This window comes from Haliotis rufescens, unplaced genomic scaffold, assembly GCF_023055435.1.
Source record: "Haliotis rufescens isolate VD_foot unplaced genomic scaffold, xgHalRufe1.0.p SCAF_15, whole genome shotgun sequence".
NCBI lineage: Eukaryota > Metazoa > Mollusca > Gastropoda > Lepetellida > Haliotidae > Haliotis > Haliotis rufescens.
In genome coordinates, this window is record NW_025963835.1 from 28383997 (window position 1) to 28406589 (window position 22593).

General features: G+C 38.5%; 1 protein-coding gene across 2 annotated transcripts; it reads right to left on the reverse strand.

Annotated features, from left to right (window-relative positions):
• Window positions 1-183: 183 nt before the first annotated feature.
• LOC124140231 (beta-glucuronidase-like) lies at window positions 184-22565 on the reverse strand. Of its 2 annotated transcripts, none has more exons than XM_046507674.2 (12): window positions 22323-22565; window positions 16768-16944; window positions 15144-15319; window positions 13817-13959; window positions 13011-13204; window positions 12420-12560; window positions 11942-12117; window positions 11446-11595; window positions 9376-9460; window positions 6416-6592; window positions 4711-4846; window positions 184-2380 (listed from the first exon to the last, which is right to left on the reverse strand). In XM_046507674.2, the coding sequence occupies exons 1-12, from the start codon at window positions 22521-22523 to the stop codon at window positions 2259-2261; spliced, it is 1878 nt and encodes a 625-aa protein (XP_046363630.2). In that variant the 5' UTR covers window positions 22524-22565; the 3' UTR covers window positions 184-2258. The 2 variants fall into 2 exon arrangements, with proteins under 2 accessions (XP_046363630.2, XP_046363631.2); XM_046507675.2 differs by lacking the exon at window positions 9376-9460 and adding an exon at window positions 9495-9579.
• Window positions 22566-22593: the final 28 nt, after the last annotated feature.

The following is a 22593-nucleotide window of genomic DNA, read 5'->3' on the forward strand; positions in this document are numbered from 1 at the left end:
AGAAATTGTTCCCTGGTCTTGCTATAAGTTAGGTTTTGTTGGTAAAAAAGTAATTCTTTCAGAGAAAATAATTGTTTATCTTGAGCCACTGATTGAAAAAATAGCATCCTGCCTCAAACCAACATCCCAGGATATGATCAGTCTGTAACTAGAATATTGACAGTACTCCAGTAACAAAACTACTGTAAGGCTTAAAAAAATAAAAGAATTGTTCTCAGGCAATGGTTTTTGAAAATATAGTGCGAGTGGGCGTTGTCTTTTTTTTTTTTGGGTCATTCAAACTAGTATGTAACCCATAAAAAGTTACGGTATGTAATCAATTGTGTTCAATCAACCTGGGAAAGGGCCTCTCTACATAAATGTATTCCTTGATGAGTAAAATATTGGAATACACTATTTGACTACCGTTGGACTTGGAATATTTAAGGATTTTTTTGTTTGTTTTTTAAAAATGGAAATAAAAATGAAACGTGCGTCGAACTTAATGATGATACGGGCGGTGCCTGAGAACCAAGACTATTATTTTTTTAGCCTAATGTACTGTGTGAGTCAGGCACAGTAAGACAATGGGGTGATACGGCTGAGATGATGACAGACTGGGACAGATAATGTGTAAGCAAGTGTCTGGCACAGTGACACAATTGGGAGATACGTCAGTGAGTTAATGAACGACTCGGACAGATAAAGTGCAGGTGAGACATACGTCCTTGGCATAAATACGCTACTGGTCCGATGGCCTTGGTATATTTTGAACATGATGTAACACAGTGATTGAGTAAGGTATTTTGTGACCCCCTTGCTGACACTGGAGATGTACCCGGTGATTGATTAGTTCAAGGGCTCCTTAAGCCATAACCCTTATGAATCAAGAGAACGAAACAGGAGTGTGCACTACGGTTGTCCTCGCCTATTGATTTTTATACAAATTTTTAATTTTGATACTATATCGATACAAATTTATGAATATCAATTCTAATTTAATAATTCACTGCCCAACATTCACGCTTGTAAAGATTATCTGGTTAAGATGGATAAAAATGGCAGAAATTTAAATTATAAATATTTAATGGACCAACCTTGTTCATATTGAGCATTAAGCTTATAAGTCATGTACAGATAGGAATTTCTTTTCCATGCTCATACAGAATAACTTATTTGTTATTAATCAATACATTGACATTTCATGATACTCTTGAGTTGTTATATATTGAAACTACCATATTGTTTTGAGTATAGTGTGCACCCAAGCATAAATCGCATCGTATTCCAGGCGATGCAGTATTTTGGACAAAAAGAGATTTTTAAAGTATTTTGAACAGTCGGAAACTAGATCATATCCCTTGAGGAGTACGAGCAGGTGATAACAAACTTTGTCAATAAAGATGTAAATTTGCTTTAAAACATCACTAGACATGATGATCTCCAAAACATCCCAATCAATCACAACCCTAGTGCGCACCACCTGTTTTAAAGCATACTAAACATGTACATTTAAACATTATACCGGTGTTTCAGCTTCAGTCATCATATAACAACTATATGGCTAACTTATATGGCGATACATTTTCTACACAACTAAACAACTACTTATTGCGAACTACCCAATCACAAATGCTCCCATACTGTTAAACAAAGCTGTAGTATATGATGCACTGGTGCATCCCCTATTGGCCCACGTCCAATTTGGCCTACGTCCCATATGGCCTAAGGAAACAGAAATTATATTATTGTTTTAAACAACCTACACCCCTATTGACAAAAATGGTTTGGTTTAAGCTTAATTAGCTCTTGTTATTCACACAAGATCTTATGCTAAGGCATATTACGTTTGATTAATTTTATACAAATACTTTGGCCAAAAATTCAATGTAAGTGGTCGAAAGAAAGAAATAGGAAAATTCTGAGATTAATTTGAACTAATTAAAAAATTGTGGTATTGATTAGTTATGTTGTAATGACATTTGATGTTGATTTCTTGTCCTTCATATTTTTTATAAATTAATATCATGCAAACCTTGCTGCTGATTTTTTTTTTATTAATGTTAATTAACATACGTTACAATAAATATACCCAAACAAATACATTAATTCACCCAATCTGTGATGAAAGCAATTGTAAATATTTCCATTTTTGGTAAAATCACCCAGGTGTCTTTACCCTGAATGCTGCTTGTTGCCACATCCCTTGTGTTGCTCTCCGACAGTTATCTCTGTCAGGTATGGAACATCTGATAGCATCATGGAGCAGTCAAGGTCATTTAATGGTGACGTGTGGAATTCATCAGCTTGTGGTATCGGTTTCTCAGCAGGAATGCAGCAGCTTTCGGCTGGCGTTGGCGGGTGAGCACACCTTTCTTGTTGCCCACGACTCGGGTGACACCTGCAGTCAGTGAAGGAGTTGTAGGGATACATAGATATCTCACTCAAGTGTCTTGTGATATGAAATATATCATCTTTTGATATGACATATATCATCTTTTGATATGACATATATCATCTTTTGATTTGAAATATATCATCTTTTGATATCAAAAATATCTTTTGATTTGAAATATATCATCTTTTGATATGGAATATATCATCTTTTGATATGAAATATATCATCTTTTGATTTGACATATATCATCTTTTGATATGACATATATCATCTTTTGATATGAAATATATCATCTTTTGATTTGAAATATATCATCTTTTGAATAAATAAAAAATATCTTTGATTTGAAATATATCATCTTTTGATATAAAAAAATATCATGAAATATATCATTTTTTGATTTGAAATATATAATCTTTTGACAAAAATATATCATCTTTTGATATGAAATATATCATCTTTTGATATGAAATATACCTTTTGATATGAAATATATCATCTTTTGATAACAAATATATCAACATGAGTCAGTAAAAGCTTAAACTTGTGAGGCTTGCTGAGAAGTCTAAAACTTTCAACGATGAGTGTTGATATATTTCCTATCAAATTACTTTAGGTGGAGATTCTATTTATCATCCCAAATCATTCTTCAAATTTTTTCAGTTTGCAAACAGTTATAACCAGTGTCTTGAGTTAAGAATGTGTAGTTAACCAACTTCAGTGGCAAAAAGATTAGTGATGTCATTTGAATGTGACATCATGGTAACCGATGACATCACAATGGTCCAAGCATTGTGATGCAATTTCATTGCAGCGACATCTCCTGGAAGATATTGCTTCATCTCACCAAGCTGTATCTCTTGTGGATGTCTGTTTTGGATATCATAACAAACAGTGTTCCCATTGGTTTTTGAAACTGCCAGTCCTTGTGGACTGGCAACTCTAAGAAATACCAGTCCCCCCTAATTTTTGCCAGTCCCCCCTAAATTTTGCCAGTCTCAACTTTCAACAAATAAAAAAATGTATGAACATTATTTGGTTTTTCATTCTTTCAACATCATGTTCAGTGCAAAGATGTCATCTCTGAAGTAACTTACGGTAGTTAGATCTATACGTCATTCACACAAACTTCAGTCACAATTTTCTCTCTCTTTTTTAATATTTCTAGACAAAGTCCCTACAAATGGTGGTAACAGACAAGCTGACTTTGTTCGAAAAATGTACTTACACGAATATCACCGATGTTTTGTTCAATAACAAAGATTTATAAGGTACTTTATTTGCTGGTCACATGAATTACCGGTCCAAGCCTACTTTTACCAGTAAACAACTGGTAATTACCGGTAAAAATGAACGCCGATAAACTTCATGGACACTAAACATGAACATCCTGACTGCTGAGATTTGAAGTGATTTTGCTTCATGCTGCTTTGAACATTATTTAAGTTAAAAAACTCAGCTTGAGATGAGGTCATAGACATTTACCACTGTGGTGAAATTCATGAGCATGTGTTTGGTTCTTCAAATCAAGCATAGTGATGAGTACAAATCTTGGTTTTTATACCACTATCAGCACATCTTGGTGCAGCCAAGGGACAAAACTCTACATGGCTTCTTAACAACTGGGCCACTTGTATCCCACTTGTATCCCACTTGTATTCATTTTTAGACATTGCTTATTATAGTTGTCGAAATACATGACACATCAACAAATGAAGGTTTGACACAAGCTTAAAAACACTAACACTACAGGCCTTTAAGTGGTATTTTAGTAGCTGTAGTGACAATGATGACAGAGCTGCCTTTTGGAGTTCAGACCCGTTAAGATCCAGGTTAGAGTAGGTCTTCAGCAACCCATGCTTGCCCCAGAGGCGACCATGCTTGTCAAAAGAAGCGACTAACGGAATCGGATGATCAGACTCGCTGACTTGGTTGATGCATGTCATTGTATCCCAATTGCGTGGATCGATAGGCATGACGTCAATCACTGGATTGTCTGGTCCAAACTGGATAATTTACAGACTGCTGTCATAGCTGGACTATTGCTGAATGCAGTGTTAAATAGCAGACAAACAAACAAATAACCGAAATGTTGCATTGAAAAAATAAAAGAAGTTTAAATCCATAGGTCAACTCTGTTTTCAATCCAAACCAAATCTTTGATAAAATTTATCTAAATCAAAATTGCATCAAAACAGTGTATAACGATAGGTAAAAATATATGACACAACATCACCACAACATCAACTTTTTGTCAGTCTCTTCAGTATGTGAGAGTGCCGCCACCACGTTTGCCTGTTACCATGGTTACAAAAGCAACATTAGAAACTTACCCTGCTTTGTCATAAAGTCGGCAAAATTCCACACCATTTCACCAACTAAATATTTTCCAATCCTGGAGTCGAACAGTTTGTGATATTCACTCATAAAATCCACTTGGTATTCTTCTGTAAATACAGATGAGGGGTCCTGAAAAAATATATTGATGAAGTTGAATCTTTGGCAGTCCCACAGGTTCCAAGCATGAAAATGTGACTTTGCAAGTCACTTCAGTAAAAAAACATTTATAGTATTTCTGGAGGCTGGACATGTATACTCACTGTCACTGCCAAAAGAACATGTGTGTGTGTGTGTGTGTGTGTGTGTGTGTGTGTGTCTGGTGTGTGTGTGTGTGTGTGTGTGTGTGTGTGTGTGTGTGTGTGTGTGTGTGTGTGTGTGTGTGTGTGTGTGTGTGAGTGTGAGAGTGTGTGTGTGTGTGTGTGTGTGTCTGTGTGTCTGTGTGTGATTGTGTGTGTGCCTGCTTGTACTAGTATGGACCAATGCCGATTTATAGTGCTAGCCCACTGAGATACCATGCAGCAGTTTAACATGAATACCCCACTCCGACACAGTATACGGACTCCAAGCTGACCACTCCTTGTTTAAGCCCCTTAATCCTGAGCACCAGGCAGGGTAACAACAAGTACGATCTTTTAACATCTTTTGGTGTGACGTGGCTCATGGTTCACTGGTCATGGAACTGAGGTGAGCTTTAAGTCGTGAGATAGCCCACCACACTCAACATTTGACAACCAGTACAAGATTGACAATCAGTCATGTGTTACCACAGTGTCCTTATTCTTATCACGATATGCTGCATGTGTGCACGAGACAAATGGTGTCATGGATCTATGATGTCACATGTGATGCGTTCATGAGCATCGGTTCACATCATACCAGTATGTTCATTTGTACATCTAACATCTCTTGAATATGAGTAAGTCTTCTGTATAAACCAACCTATATGGTATTCGTGTTTCTTTGGCAGTGAGTATCCACTGGACATGGAGAGTAAAGATTTATGTCTGAGTCCCTGTTATCATAGTTGTCAGCTTCCTATTCAGTCAGTGAGTCACTTGTTCTTTCCCTGTGTAATGGTGAGTCTCTTGTTCTTTCCCTGTGTAATGGTGAGTCACTTGTTCTTTCCCTGTGTAATGGTGAGTCACTTGTTCTTTCCCTGTGTAATGGTGAGTCACTTGTTCTTTCCCTGTGTAATGGTGAGTCACTTGTTCTTTCCCTGTGTAATGGCGAGTCTCTTGTTCTTTCCCTGTGTAATGGTGAGTCTCTTGTTCTTTCCCTGTGTAATGGTGAGTCACTTGTTCTTTCCCTGTGTAGTGGTGAGTCTCTTGTTCTTTCCCTGTGCAGTGGTGAGTCTCTTGTACTTTCCCTGTGTAATGGTGAGTCTCTTGTTCTTTCCCTGTGTAATGGTGAGTCTCTTGTTCTTTCCCTGTGTAATAGTGAGTCTCTTGTACTTTCCCTGTGTAATGGTGAGTTGCTTGTACTTACTCTGTGTGATGGTGAGTTGCTTGTACTTATCCTGTGTAATGGTGAGTCTCTTGTACTTTCCCTGTGTAATGGTGAGTCTCTTGTACTTTCCCTGTGTAATGGTGAGTGGCTTGTACTTACCCTGTGTAATGGTGAGTTGCTTGTACTTACCCTGTGTAATGGTGATTCTTTTGTTGTACTTACCCTGTGTAATGGTGAGTTGCTTGTACTTACCCTGTGTAGTCCAGCAACTGTGTCAGCTCCATATTCAGTGATGATGAGTGGCTTGTTGTACTTGCTCCGCCAGCCATCCATATCGCTTCCCAGTTGGAGCTGTATGACCTCTGTGTGCCCCGTGTCGCTGTACCAGCCATAGTAGCGGTTGAAGCAGATGATATCCACATAGGGAATCTAGGAATATAGAGGATATCCACATAGGGAATCTGGGAATATAGATGATATCCACATTGGGTATCTGGGAATATAGATGATATCCACATAGGGAATCTAGGAATATAGATGATATCCACATTGGGAATCAGGGAATATAGATGATATCCACATAGGGAATCTGGGAATATAGATGATATCCACATTGGGCATCTGGGAATATAGATGATATCAACATTGGGCATCTGGGAATATAGATGATATCCACATTGGGAATCTGGGAATATAGATGATATCCACATTGGGAATCTGGGAATATAGATGATATCCACATTGGGCATCTGGGAATATAGATGATATCCACATAGATAATCTGGGAATATAGATGATATCCACATAGGGAATCTAGGAATATAGATGATATACACATAGGGAATCTAGGAATATAGATGATATCCACATAGGGAATCTTGGAATATAGATGATATCCACATAGGAAATCTGGGAATATAGATGATATTCACTTTTGGCATCTGGGAATATAGATGATATCCACATAGGGAATCTGGGAATATAGATGATATCCACATAGGGAATATTGGAATATAGATGATATCCACATTGGGAATCTGGGAATATAGATGATATCCACATAGGGAATCTTGGAATAGAGATGATATCCACATAGGGAATCTAGGCATATAGATGATATCCACATAGGGAATCTGGGAATATAGATGATATCCACATTGGGCATCTTGGAATATAGATGATATCCACATAGGGAATCTAGGAATAAAGATGATATCCTCATAGGGAATCTGGGAACATAGATGATATCCACATAGGGAATCTAGGAATATAGATGATATCCACATAGGGAATCTAGGAATATATAGATGATATCCACATTGGGAATCTAGGAATATAGATGATATCCACATAGGGAATCTGGGAATATGTATATATATATATCCACATAGGGAAATCTGGGAATACAGATGATATCAGGGAACAAATAGCACTCAGAACAATAACCCCTGGACTAGATCTGACATTGTGTGGTACACTGTGTACCTGTGTTGCACCATCTGCAACAGTACAGCCACTGTTTGATAACGTACTGCAACCATGACAACAATGTCCCATTGACATGCCTTTGTGTCAAACGACACCAATGACATCTCATAAACAGCCGACATTAATATTCACAGTCGCAGTCAAGGTCTTTTTCGAAGAACAAATACAAATACTCTTCTTAATTAATATACAATATCTTCTAGAATGCAAGTCATTATCAAGAAAATATGCAATTTAGTAAATGCAACTCATCCAATTTTTAAAGTTTTAGTCAACAAAATGTAAATAGTATAATTCATACTAATGCCCTGTGACTTTAAACTATATCATAAGGAAAAATATAGTATGCAGTGCTTCACAGTTTGTCTATGTGCATACAGGAGTTTAGCTGTGTGATCAACTTGTGATACAACAGTTTAACTGTGTGATAACTCGTGATACAACAGTTCAGCTGTGTGATAACTCATGATACAACAGTTTAACTGTGTGAGTGAGTGAGTGAGTGAGTGAGTGAGTGAGTGAGTTGGGTTTAACTCCACATTTAACAGTATTCCAATTATATGGACTGTGTGTTTAACTGTGTGATAACTCTTGATACAACAGTTTAGCTGTGTGATAACTCATGATACAACAGTTTAGCTGTGTGATAACTCATGATACAACAGTTTAGCTGTGTGATAACTCATGATACAATAGTTTAACAAGGGGTTGGACATGGACATGGGGATAAAGTGAGTGAGGGAGTGAGTGAGTGAGTGAGTGAGTTGGGTTTTACCCTGCTTTTAGCAATATCACGGCGGGGGACACCAGAAATGGGCTTCACACATTGTATCCATGTGGGGAAACAAACCTGGGTCTTCGGGGTGGTGAGTGAACGCTTAAACCACAAAGATACTCCACCCCCTGCAATTAAAGTGGGGAAGGGGGGGGGCAATCACATTAAAGTTAGATCTGTTACTCCCATACGGTACCTCTCTGCGTGATAATCTGATAATCCTAAACTTAGGATTCATGGATTCTGAGCCAATGAGATGTGAGTTTTCTAAAACTGTCCATTTTTTTACAACCTTGGTTTGAACATTTTGATTTTAACAAAAGAAACCCACAGAGTACACATATATTCCTTTGGATGGTATTCTCTTTTAGGTGCGATGTCATGGCACTCAGAAATGAAAGGGTGATTAAATTAACCACAACAACAATAGCATGGCCTTTTTTGTTTACATTTGTAACTGTCAGTTAAAATGTGTTTACAAGATACAGAAAGCAGATATCCTTCCTTCACTCATACCGAGAATTTAGATGCCTCAACACTGTTTACAAGATACAGAAAGCAGATATCCTTCCTTCACTCATACCGAGAATTTAGATGCCTCAACACTTAGTGGCTGGTTAGAATGATCACCTGGGGCTGTTTTAAAAGCGATCATAGCGCTATGACTACCATAACTCCTATACTTTAACATAGACTTACTATGTCTTAGCGCTACAATCTCTTTGTGAATCGGGCCCCTGATACAACCTCCTATTGCTGGGTTGTCACACAGAGAGGTATTATTTCAGAGTAAAAGATTTCATCTCAATGGGATTGTGACATCTACTCACAGCAAGATCATTGTTGAAATCATGATCACTAACAAAAGTCACAGGTCGAGTTGGGTCAAGGACTTTAGTGTGACCAATCACTGACCTGGAAACAAATAATCAATAAATATTTAACTTACAGCCTTATCACTATAATAGTCCTCGCTACACACAAAGGTCACAGGTCGGGTTGGGTCAAGGACTTTAGTATGACCAATCACAGACCTGGAAACAAGGAATAAGCAAATGTTTGACTTACAGCCTTATCATCATTATAGTGATGGTTACACACAAAGGTCACAGGTCGAGTTGGGTCAAGGTTCTTTGTATGTCCAATCACAGATCTGAAGAAGGAGATTTTGTTGGGACATAAATGTCATGAAGAATGAACATGTAAAAGGTGAAGGTCAAAGCTTGTAGTTTGATAAAAACATCAAAATATGTATCCTAGTATTTCGCATATTTATTGCATATTAATGTCATAATGATACATCAACATGAATGAATAACAGGTAAAGTGAAGGTCAAAGCTTGTAGCTGGATAAAAAGATCAAAATACCTATCCTATTTTTTCAATATACCACATATTTATTGCATATCAGCTTTAAAATGATACATGCAAAAGGGCTAAGTAATAGGCAAAAATAACATATGCAAAATGACTTTCAGCCAGGTGAGCTAAAAGCAAATATTTTCAATAACTAATATGTTTTGACATTTTTTTTCAGTTTTACAAAATTTAGGGAAATCAGAAAGTATAAATTGGTAAGGGCCCATTCCACAGAGTGACTTTAGAGCTACGACCATCGTGTATGTCAAAGTAAATGGGTGCGGTGGTCATAGCACTAAGATCACTTTGTGGAACAGAGCCCTTGTTCAGCAGAAGTTTGTGTTATGTTAGTATTAGTTGTTAGGTGTATAGTTTCGTCAACCAGAGGTCTTGTTACATGTATTGTATCTTGTTCTCAGTTAATTAAGTGTCCACCTAGAAGCACGTCGTCTTGTGTCTCTGTTCGTCCCATTGATGTCCTTGTCTTGTTTTTTGTCCAGTCTCTTGTCTTGTACAGATAATAATATTGTAATGTGTAATTACACAATATACAGCTTTTCCTTTTGGCAAGAGGTCCGTCACACAACCGCGAAATTGACGTTCATGAGTATATGTTAGACACAATTTGACGTTCATACGTTTTGCACTAGACGGTATTCTTAAAATGACGTAAACACTGACGATCTACTTACATATTCCTTGGGGAACCCCTGGGAATTCCCTTGCACTAATTCATAGAGAAGCGTTTTTCTGATCATTTAGACCCTTTAATCTTGAAATCAGTGTTTTAGCACACTTTGAGAAACATCAGTGAGTTTTATTGCATGATCGTTTATGAATATCCTTGCTACGACCCATCCTAGTCAACAAAACGACGAAATTGACATCCAAACTATCGTAGTATCGACTCGATCCATGTCTAGAATGACAGTGACAGTCTACAACAATCTACGAATTTAACTTAGTATCTATTTACGCATCTTTAAAACCACCTTTCAATGACTGGCCAATTAATCAAGGATGACCAACATAGGTAACTGCCACAGGTTCATTAACAACTTCAGAAATCTCTCCAGTCACATTTATCGTGTAGGCCATTTTGACATCTTGTATTTGATGTAAATTAATTACAATGCGCTGTCATTCTGACTGACTTATTGAAGTCCTTCTTAACAGACCTTTCTCATCAAATGATGATGTTATTTGAATACATTACTTGTAAACTAACTACAAGACATGTTCCTGTAGAGCAAGTTGAGCATACATACGCTCACGTTGCCTCTCTTTTTGAGGAACTATTTTATTCCGCAGTACAGCTGGTTGTTGTATGGCTGTCAGTGTAAACAAAGTGACACATAATAAAAAATAATTGTGAATAGATGTGAGTCCTATGTCATTCCAGGTAAAAAATAGTGATACAAAAAAATTCAGAATTGACTTTCAGTTTGTGTGAGTTCATTGGAGCAGGAACCTTCATCATGTTCATTGAATGAAGGCCAAACTGTACGAACATCGTCTCAAACTCAGACATTTATACAATTTGGCCCTCACTCTATGAAGGTTCATACTCCAATGAACTCACAATAAATGAAAGACAATTCTTAAATGGATGTAGAAAACTTAAACACGGCAGTGCCCTGGCGTAAAATAAGTTGCTTACTTGAAGTAGGGTGCAGCAATGTCCTTGCTAGTTGATGGTTCGTTGGCCACAGACCAGATCATGACAGAGGGTCGGTTCTTGTCCCTCCTCACCAGCTCGCCCATCACCTCCAGGTGGTGAGACAGAGACTCATTGCTGAAGTTCTCATCCCTGAATAACACACCAGTCATCCCTGAATAACACATCAGTCATCCCTGAATAAAACACCATGCAGTCATCCCTGAATAACACACCAGTCATCCCTGAATAACACACCAGTCATCCCTGAATAACACACCAGTCATCCCTGAATAACACACCATGCAGTCATCCCTGAATAACACACCAGTCATCCCTGAATAATGCCTTGAATGCTTTCAAAAGAGCTTTGCACACTCTCCATTCCCTGTGAGCTTATTTAGGATTTACTGATTTACCGGTCCAATAAATTAACAAATATTTCGTAAAATTTTGTACATTGGTATTGCAAGTGATGTTTGTTGTTGCTACCACCTACGAGGAAATGCCGACCCCCGGGCTCTCATCAATGACCATGACACCCTGTTGATCAGCCTGATCCATGATCTCCTCGGCGTACGGGTAGTGGGAGGTCCGGAAACAGTTGACCCCCAGCCACTTGATCATGTTGAAGTCTTTCGCTATGAGGGCATAGTCCAGGCCTTTCCCTCGAATCTGCAAAGGAAATTGCAAATTTTAAATTAAATTGTATATTCATACATTTATCCTATCTCATACTAAGCATTTCTATCTTCTTCTTTAGATTCTTATGTGGAAACGTGCTTGAACAAAGTTTCCAGATTCTGAAAACATTTCTCCCGAACACATCCCAGGATCACCATGGTCACCACCCAAACAAATGGGTCACGCACTGTAATTCTGTGAGTGTGACCTTTTATGATTTGATAACCTGACCACCCCTGCCACATCATTCTCTTCCTTAAGAGCTGACAGGCTAAAGGAACTGGCTTCCTTACATCTGAGTCTTCATGTTTGGCAGCTCCGTGGCAGTAGAAGGGCTTGTTGTTGATCAGGAGCTGAGTGTCGGTCACTTGTACGGTGCGGATACCAACTGGCAGCCTGTACACATCCATTCCAGCTGAAGAGGTCAAGGTCATCTGAAGAAAGGGGAAGTCGTTGTGAATATCAGAAGCTCAACACTGATATTAGACATCCAAGGTTGCAGTGATATAAGTTAACATATTCAATAACAATGAAATATAGAGGCACAAGATACAGTAATAATGAGGCATTCACTACAGTAACCTACCTTCAGTGTGTAGAGATAGGCATTCACTAGAGTACCCTACCTTCAGTGTGTAGAGATAGGCATCTTGGTGTAAAGGTACCAGAGATAGGCATTCACTGCAGTACCCTATCTTCAGTGTGTAGAGATAGGCATTCACTAGAGTACCCTACCTTCAGTGTGTAGAGATAGGCATCTTGGTGTAAAGGTACCAGAGATAGGCATTCACTGCAGTACCCTACCTTCAGTGTGTAGAGATAGGCATTCACTGCAGTACCCTACCTTCAGTGTGTAGAGATAGGCATTCACTGCAGTACCCTACCTTCAGTGTGTAGAGATAGGCTGGAGAGTCCGGCATCATGGTGTAGGGGTACCAGAGGTTGGGATTAGCCACAGACACACTGCCGGCAAAGCTGGCCGAGGTTCCCACGACGTTCCCATCCCTGTCCTCCACTTCCACCTTGATAGTGTTGCCCTGCGTCGATCCACCTGCCACGATCTGGTAGTTGACAATACCTGTAATTAAATATCAGTCATGTATGGAATATTATCAAGACTTGTAACAAAATCCAACTATTCCACCATCAAGATGTCGTCTTGTAAACACCAATACAAGTTGGTCAGCTGTTAATAATACATAGTGTTCCACACAAAGTCATCTGTTTCTCATGCCACAATGACCATGTTTACATTTTGGAGTTACCGTATCAAACCCACTGGCAGTCGTAGACAGATCTGATATTGTCTCTAAAGACGTATTTGACCGAAAAATGGAACTCTGTACCTGTGACCTTGTAATGCTAAAATTTGTGAGACGTTTCACCAGTGGGGAGTACAAGAGTGAACGAGCCACCCCAAACTGGGGTTTTGGGTGGTGGTGGGGCAAGAGTGTCCAGTGATATTTCTGTCAGTGCTTCAAGACAAACATTTTTTTCTCAGGAAGAAAGAACCGAACAATGTTTTTGTGACCAACACAATATTTTCTGAAGATCCAACATTTACAAATAACTATTTACTTTTTTTTGCATCACGACAGATGATTTTTTCCTGACATTCGAGAATAGGTAATTTCAGCAAAACTATTTAAAGATTGAATGAAAAACATTTTTTCTCTAAACAGCGCCATACCTTTTCCATTATTGATGTCTGTGGTGACTGTCACATCATCTATGTACGCGGTCGGGGTCGTGTACAGGCGGACGTGGCGATGAATACCAGCATAGTTGAAGAAATCCATCTGAAGGTTCTGAACAAAGTACCCAGCTGGATATCTGCAATACAGGAGTGAGTGAGTGAGTGAGTGAGTGAGTGAGTGAGTGAGTGAGTGAGTGAGTGAGTGAGTTTGGGTAGGTGGGTGAGTGAGTGAGTGAGTGAGTTTGGGTGGGTGGGTGAGTGAGTGAGTGAGTGAGTGAGTGAGTGAGTGAGTGAGTGAGTGAGTGAGTGAGTGAGTGAGTGAGTGAGTGAGTGAGTGAGTGAGTGAGTCAGTCAGTCAGTCAGTCAGTCAGTCAGTCAGTCAGTCAGTCAGTCAGTCAGTCAGTCAGTCAGTCAGTCAGTCAGTCAGTCAGTATTTTTGCAGGGAACACCAGAATGGGCTTACACGAAAATTCTATACCTGATTATGTTCTAATTCTGTATCGATTTTCAAAAAAATAATGTTTACAAAATTTTACAACAACAAAATGATATGTATTACCTTACCACTGATCAGGAAACATAATGCTAAATTTATAAATACTATTAGGCCAAATGCAAAGCTGTTTCAGTAACCATATTATATATCGCATTGTCAGGTATAGAATTATGATACATCAAAATATCAGAGAATTTTTGACACCCCAATGTATATCTCTTGGTTGAGATTTTTTTTGTTTCCTGGTTTATATTTATATTTTTTGTGAAAATTCTTTGTTGGCAGCTGGGAAGAACATATTACCAAAAAATCATTTCATAAGATATTTTTTTCTTCCTCTGGATGCCATGCACAGAAGTACCTAAAAGAAACTTACAATCACAATGACTAATTCTTTCAGTTCTATACCACAAACAAATCACGTATCAAATTACGGTATGACAAATCTTCATGTTCATTAAGCTCTGTTCCCAGGACCTTGTGCTTTCTGATGAGATGATTCTAAAATAATTCAAAATTTTACTTTTTACCTTATTCTAAAATTTGTGGTATGATCAACCCTCAATCCCATTGCTACAATTCATAACCGAGTATCAGATCCCTAAACCTGCGGTTTCTCCGAAGAATAATTTAAGAGAGTTTTCACGGTTTGATTAATTTTTTTTATTTTTTAGTAAAATAGAACAACAAATATATTTAATGGAAAGAACAATAACGGAATTTTCAGGCTTATTCCTTCAGCCAGTTTGTAGAAGAATGACAGATGGACAGGCGATCAACAACACGCCATTCCATAGGTAAAACAGTGGGTACGACTATACTCACTTTGTGGTGTCTGTCTCGTATGTGATGGTGCCAGGGGGAAGTGTGTGGGGGGTGAGAGTGTTGTTCACGGCAACGGTCAGCAGGTTGCTGCCAGCAAAGTTGAGATATTTGTTGATTTCTGCCTCAAACGGAAGATGGCCTCCGTTGTGCTCCACAACCTTCTGCGAGTTGACCCACTGGAAAAGAGTGTTTGTTGGTTAACATTGAACAATATTCCAGCTATGTCACACGGCTGTAGGGGGCACGGGTGACCCAGTCGTCTAAGGCGCCACGATTCGCTGTGCAGAGTTGCGTCCCTTGGGCAATCTATTTGAAACCTATGATTGTGGGTTCGAATCCCGATTCGCCCCGATTATGTTTCTAGGATTGTCAGTACCATACCCGTGCTCCTGGGTTTCACCCAAGTGGTAAACGTCTGAGACCTGCATCACTTCGGGCTTTCCTCCCACATTAAGCTGACATGCCACGATATAACTGGAATACTGTTAAAAGCGGCGTTAAACCAAACGCACTCACTCACACGTCTGTAAATGATCAGCCGGACCAAGGTGCCGTTGTACATAACAACCTTAGAGACACGACTGTCGTAAGTCTATGTTAAGGTATGGGAGTTACGATCACCTTAGGGCTAAGATCGCTTTTACAAAGTCACCCAGACAATAAAGTGATTCATATTGTGATCAATGAATAATGTGGTTGGGGGATAATAACACAATCAACCAACTCACTGAACCTGACAAACTCCCCCTCACGACCAGCGTGGGGACCAATTCGAACCCGAAATCCCCACAGTGTTGGAATAGTGTGAGTAAGCTGGCCCCACTGCCTTCAATAGAATTTAGTTACATCACAGAGTGATGTGAAACAAATACCAAACCCAAAAGTCTTACATGTTTACCACTTTGGTGAATATGGTGCTGACTATCCAACACATAATTAGGGTGAACTGGGATTTCAACCCATACTGGAAAAAAAAACATGCAAAAAAGTGAGTGACAGAGGGAGGGAGAGGAGGGTGCGAGCTTTTTATACCACTTTAAGCAATATTCCAGCAATTTCAACTCCAGAACTGGCTTCACCTGTTGTAACTCTGTATGAAATCCAACACATGATAATCCATAATTTCTTGTAGTTCGTATTCTCTTATCACTCTGTACCCATGATTCATTTATCCATACATCAGTTACTCTGTATGATGTCAGAGGGAACACTATCATATGGATAATCAGGTCAGGTGGTGAGGTGAAATGGGGTTACTGTTGCATTCAAGCATGTGTCCATGTATACTTCTACTATAGCGCTAGCCTACTGAGATACCATGCCGCATTTAACGTTAATACCCCACTCAGACACTGTATACTGACTCCGAGCCAATCAGTCCTGGTTTCATCCGTTAATGCTGAGCGCCAGGCAGGGTAACAACAAGTACCATATTTTAACATCTTTTGGTACATTGCAGCCAGAGATCCCCTCTCTGGACAGACGCTCTACCACTAGAGAAAGGAAGCCGTCTGTGTTAACTGAGTTCCACTGTATTCAATACAGTCCATACATTGATGCCAGTTCATGGATGTATCTCTGCTGGAACGCTACAACACATACTAGTTGGAGGAAAACTACTTACCACCATGGCGTAGTAATGGGCACTGCCAAAGCGAAGAACGACTCGACGGTTTTGCCAGTCCTGAGGTACAAAGAATGTGCGGTCATACCACACCCAGCCGACAAAGTCTCGAAGAGCCTTATCCTGGCCGACATCATTGTAGCTGGAGGGTACAGGCATGGGAATCACGGGACCTGTCTGGACACACGAAAGAGATATTGTCAAGGATTAACCCTGTGGCAGGGATGTATCTTGACCTGCTCAGAGGCTGATATTCAGCCCCAAGTCTGCAGCAAATGTCAGTCAAAATTCCCCAAATAGAATTAAAAGTTTGCCAATTCATGTTACCATATCTGTACCAATTTCATGGCTTTGTACAAATAAGCTGTATTTCACTAATAGCAGGCGAAAAAAATAGGAAGAGGTTGTCATACTCAGTTATATATTACTGCATGGAATGCAGTCTCAAAATACAATGTTAAAATATGTTTATTTTAATTCATGTAAAATATGAGCATAAAAAATCCCAATCTTGAACAAAGTAGCTTTTTTTTCCCAATTTGCCAGCCAGGGGCTTATAGTTTAAAATCCAAGAAAAAACCCTGCTGGGGACCCTAGTTTAATACTTAGGGGGTTTCAAAGCATTGTCTAGGATTTTAATCTTGTAAGCAGTTTGGGAAAAAACTATCATATTTTTGGAACTGGAATTGTTAAAAGTTCTGATTTTCTTAAATTCTGAAGTATGGTATCATCTTATTTTGAGATAATAATATATAACTAAGCATTAAAACTTCTTCCTATTTGTTGGTCCTGTTATCAGTCAAATACAGGTTGTTTGTACCAAGTCATAAAATTAGTTATTAGTTATTATGAGAATAGCAAAATTAATAATTAATAAGCTGCAATTGATTTCCAAAAACCTTTTTTGTTCGGTACATCTTCATTAAATGCAGCCGTCATGAATACATGAACTTTAGTGCAGTGAATAATGCAGAAGGGTGCTACATCACACCTACTGTAACATTGACAGCTACAGCTACATATTGAAACAGGCAGATATATAAATACCCCACGAGAACAAAGAAAATGTAACATGTGTAACTTAAATGAAATAGAAGATGTCCATTATATTTAGAACTAAGAATAAAATACTTACCAAAATACTATTACAGTGAAACAAACATATGTAAATTTATAAGTTTATTAAAATGTGAAAGAACAGAGGTTGTAAAGAATTTATCGATGTTTATTTACCATGCTTTTGTCCACAGAAATGAAATTGTTAACTGTTAATTAAATACTATCTATGCCAGAATAAAATGAGCATATTTATGGTTGTCATGATGTATATATGTGGGAGACAATTTATTTCAATTTGACGTTCTATTGTTATGATTAATTATTTTGAATTGTATTATGTACTAAAGGCCTGTGGCCTCTTGAGTACAAAATAAAGATTGATTGATTGAGCACTGTTGTTGGCTCATGCGACACGTTACAGAGTTTTAGAGTAATTGAGTTTTTACTCGGAGGTTTCTATTTTAATTTGGTTACACATTTATTACATTTGTCATTGGGTAAGCAAAATTTTTTCACTCATCTTTTCATCACTCTATTGGGTTTTTCCCAAAATGAGCTAACATTTTGAGATTTCAATCGAAATATAATAATGTTTTAGATGTATATAAGGGTTCTAAATATAGGCTTGACTCGGAAAGTAAATCAGCTCATAATTGTGTTTCAGATATTAGCTGTTGTACCCATGCTGAAAAAAGCTTCATTGGGTATTTACGTTTGCTGTTTTATACATTTGAGTTTTTCATTTAATGCATGCATTTCTGTATGCAAGTTAATTGAAAGTTATTGCAAATATTACAGTTATACCACAGGGGCCTGTAGTCAGCAATATTACAGTTATATAACAACAGTCTGTAGTCAGCAATATTACAGTTACACCACAGTGGCCTGTTGTCATCAATATTACAGTTATACCACAGAGGCCTGTAGTCCGCAATATTACAGTTATATAACAACAGTCTGTAGTCAGCAATATTACAGTTATATCACAGTGACCCGCTGTGTAATCAGATGTTGCCATCACATGGTTGATAAAACAATGATGTCAAGGTTTGCTACCTCAGACAAGTCCGAAGCTTTGTCACAGTAAGTAGCAGCTGTGAAACTGAAGCTACATTGATTAAAACTGGCGTACATTATGACTCCACCATGATACCAGTATCCCAATAATAAACACATATTTTTAAAACCTTAATTCCACTGTTTTGTCTCCTATCTCAGGGACTTAAGACTTCAGTCCATCCAAAAGTAAGGCATTTACGTCCATTTATTAATATTTTCTTCATTGCTTTGTTGGTTGGTTTGTTGTTTAACGCTGCACTCAGCAATATTCCAGCTATATGACGGCGGTCTGTAAATAATCGAGTCTGGACCAGACAATCCAGTGATTGATATCTTGAGCATCAATCCACCCAATTGGGATACAATGAGTGAGTGAGTGAGTATGGTTTTACGCCGCTTTTAGCAATATTCCAGCAATATCACGGCGGGGGACACCAGAAATGGGCTTCACATATTGTACCCATGTCAGGAATCGAACCCGGGTCTTCGGCGTGACGAGCGAACGCTTTAACCACTAGGCTACCCGACCACCCCGGGATACAATGACATGCATCAACCAAGTCAGCGAGCCTGACCACCCAATCCCGTTAGCCGCCTCTTACGACAAGCATAGTCGCCTGTTATGGCAAGCATGGGTTGCTGAAGACCTATTCTACCCCGGATCTTCATCATTGAGAAACAGAAACACTTTGCCATTTTTGTATCATATCGTTCATGTTTGCTTTAGTGGAGCCCACAATCACTAGTACTGTGTTGACAGATCGTGAAAGTTTCATGTCAATTTTGCAGTGTTGCCTTCTCAGTCTAGTACAAGTTGAAGTTGTAGCAAGATCAATATTTCTAATCCATAATTCATACATTTACTATTCAATATTTGTGATAAATCAGTGTGATATACATACTTATTTAATTATTTGTCATATACAGACCATGTAATCTAAATTAATGGCCTATTGTACCTACATAAGTTTGCCAGTAGAATATTACCAATAATTATCTTTCATAATTCATTTGATAATCACACAATCTAAGTTATCTATACAGAGAATTCATACTCAATTAATTCTTTCACTTCTCTTTCTGTTTAAACTAGTTTATACCATCTTTTAAAATATCAACCAAAACACACTGGCTTGAAAAAAATCGAGTAATTTTTTATAACTGGTTGGTGGGGCTCAACAACCATGATGACATGAACAAAAATAATACCATTAAATGTCATTCAAAGACTAAATATAATACTGTTGCATTATTGAAATGTATCTATGTCTGTACACTTACAACTAGGGCTGGGGACCCGTGAAGATCCGGGGTAGAATAGGTCTTCAGCAACCCATGCTTGCCGTAAAAGGTGACTATGCTTGTCGTACAAGGTGACTAACGGGATCGGGTGGTCAGGCTCGCTGAATTGGTTGATGCATGTCATCGATCCCAATTACGTGGATCGATGCTCATGGTATTAATCACTGGATTGTCTGGTCCAGACTCGATTATTTACAGACCGCCGTCATATAGCTGGAATATTGCTGAGTGTGGTGTTAAACAACAAACCAACCAACCAACTAGGGCTTGGACGAGTCCAAATTTACTACCCGGGTACCCGATCCCCTATTACCCGACCCTACCCGGGTCCCCACTGCAGGTCTCAAATGCGAACATTAACGACTTGTAGTGTAACCACTGAGCTACAGTGAGTTTTTGTCATTAAACAATATATCACGTGACTAACCACAGGTCCGGGTAGTCCTGTGGGTACCCGGGTCCTACTCAGGACCCAGCCGACTCAAGTACCCGAATCACACATCCCAGCCCTAACCCCCTTCTTCTAACTTCTTCATCTACCCATGAATTGTAAAGGTTGGTTGTTATACGGACTCATTAAGTATATACCGTCTACGACGTAATAAGTGCCCAGGGCGCTCTCAAAATTAGAAATAGGGGGCTCTTATTAGAATATTATTTTGGTGAAAAAAGGAGAGTTGAAAGATTGTAAATTTCATAGTTTATGCTGACAGCCTGAAATGTTTATACGACAGATATACTTTTCCAGAATTAAATTTCCCATAGTTAAGGATGCATAAAACACACGAGTGCATATTACACACGATTAAATATGTCTTGTGTACATTGATCAATCGGAAGGGGTGCTAACTGAGATTGTTCACTAGCGTATATATTAGCAAATAGGGCCGTGAGTGCCTATTAGAGCGGAACGCTTATTACATCGAATACGGTATATATATGTGATATTCAATGGGATATATATATATATATATATATATATATATATATATATATATATATCACTGTATTATTGTACCATTATATGATGTCAAGAGTGAGTGTGATAAACACTGGTATAACATGGTGATGTATTCCAATATTTGACAACAGTTAGTCATGCCATATGCCAAGGTGTTTAACTGTGTTGAAAGTCAGTACTTACTGCATGTTTAACAAGGATATTCCATCATAATTATAATACACTGTTACACATATTAAAGTCAGTGAGGTTATTGGATTTCAACATATCACACTACTGTACCACAAAGAGGTCAGTGTTTCACTTCATGGGGGTGGGGTGGGGAGTGGTGTGTATTTTTGGTGGTTTGAGATCAGCATATTTTATACAAGTCTTTGATAGGCATTTAGAAGTTGGAAGAACATGAATACATGACACTGTTCATGGACAGCAACTTCTTGTATTCTTTGTCACAATGTTTCTGAGCTACTTCCTGCTCCTTCATCAGATGAATCATTCACCTGATGAAGGAGCAAGAAGAAGCTCTGAAACTGACAAAGAATTAAAGAAGTTGCTATCCATCAAAAATGTCCTGAATTCATATTTTTCAAAAAAGTGTCATGTATTCATATTTTCAGTGCTTGATTACCTTTCCAACAAAAACAGGTGCTCAATTATTTTTTTTAAATAAATAAAAATAACAAACAGTATTCTTTAGACACTTGACAAGAAAAGGGCACATTATGTTTTGTTCTTACAATGTGATGTAATTTGTTTCAGTAAAATATGGGTTTGAGTATTTTTTAACAAAAAAGAAATCCTCCGCCCCTCCCACCTCCCTTGGAAATCAAATGGTCGTTCCTGAAAGATACATTACGGAACTAAATGAAACTGTCACATATATCTATGAGTAAGAAAACTATGAACTGTACTGTTGCAATATCCATTTAGTTTATTCAAATCTCTGCATCCTTCGATGCACGATATGGGAAGGACTCGTTTCAGTGTATTTATTATGCTGCGTTAAACAACAAACAAGCTTCCAAAATGTTAAACGTAACTACAGCATCAAAAAAATTCATTAACAACATTCAAAGGAAACATTTTTTTGCATTTTGAAGACAAATAATTGAAACCGAAAATAAACCTAATGTCGTAAAAAAATACCAAAGTTTACAAACAAGAAGGAACTCACTTTCGCTAGAGGCTGAGAGAACCAGCCCCCCTTCAGCCCAGCGTCCCTGGTGGGGGACATATCGGCACGGAAGTTCCACATTCCATCCAGGTTCTTCACCTCCCGACTCTCCGAGTCCCGGGGGTAGAGCATCCCTACCCCCACAACGCCTGTGACACACAGGATCGTTACTGCAAACACGCCCAACACGCCTGCCGACATTTTGACTGAATGACCACGTGACTCTCACATGACCGACTGTTTCTCTCGCCAGTCAGGACAGTTTATATAT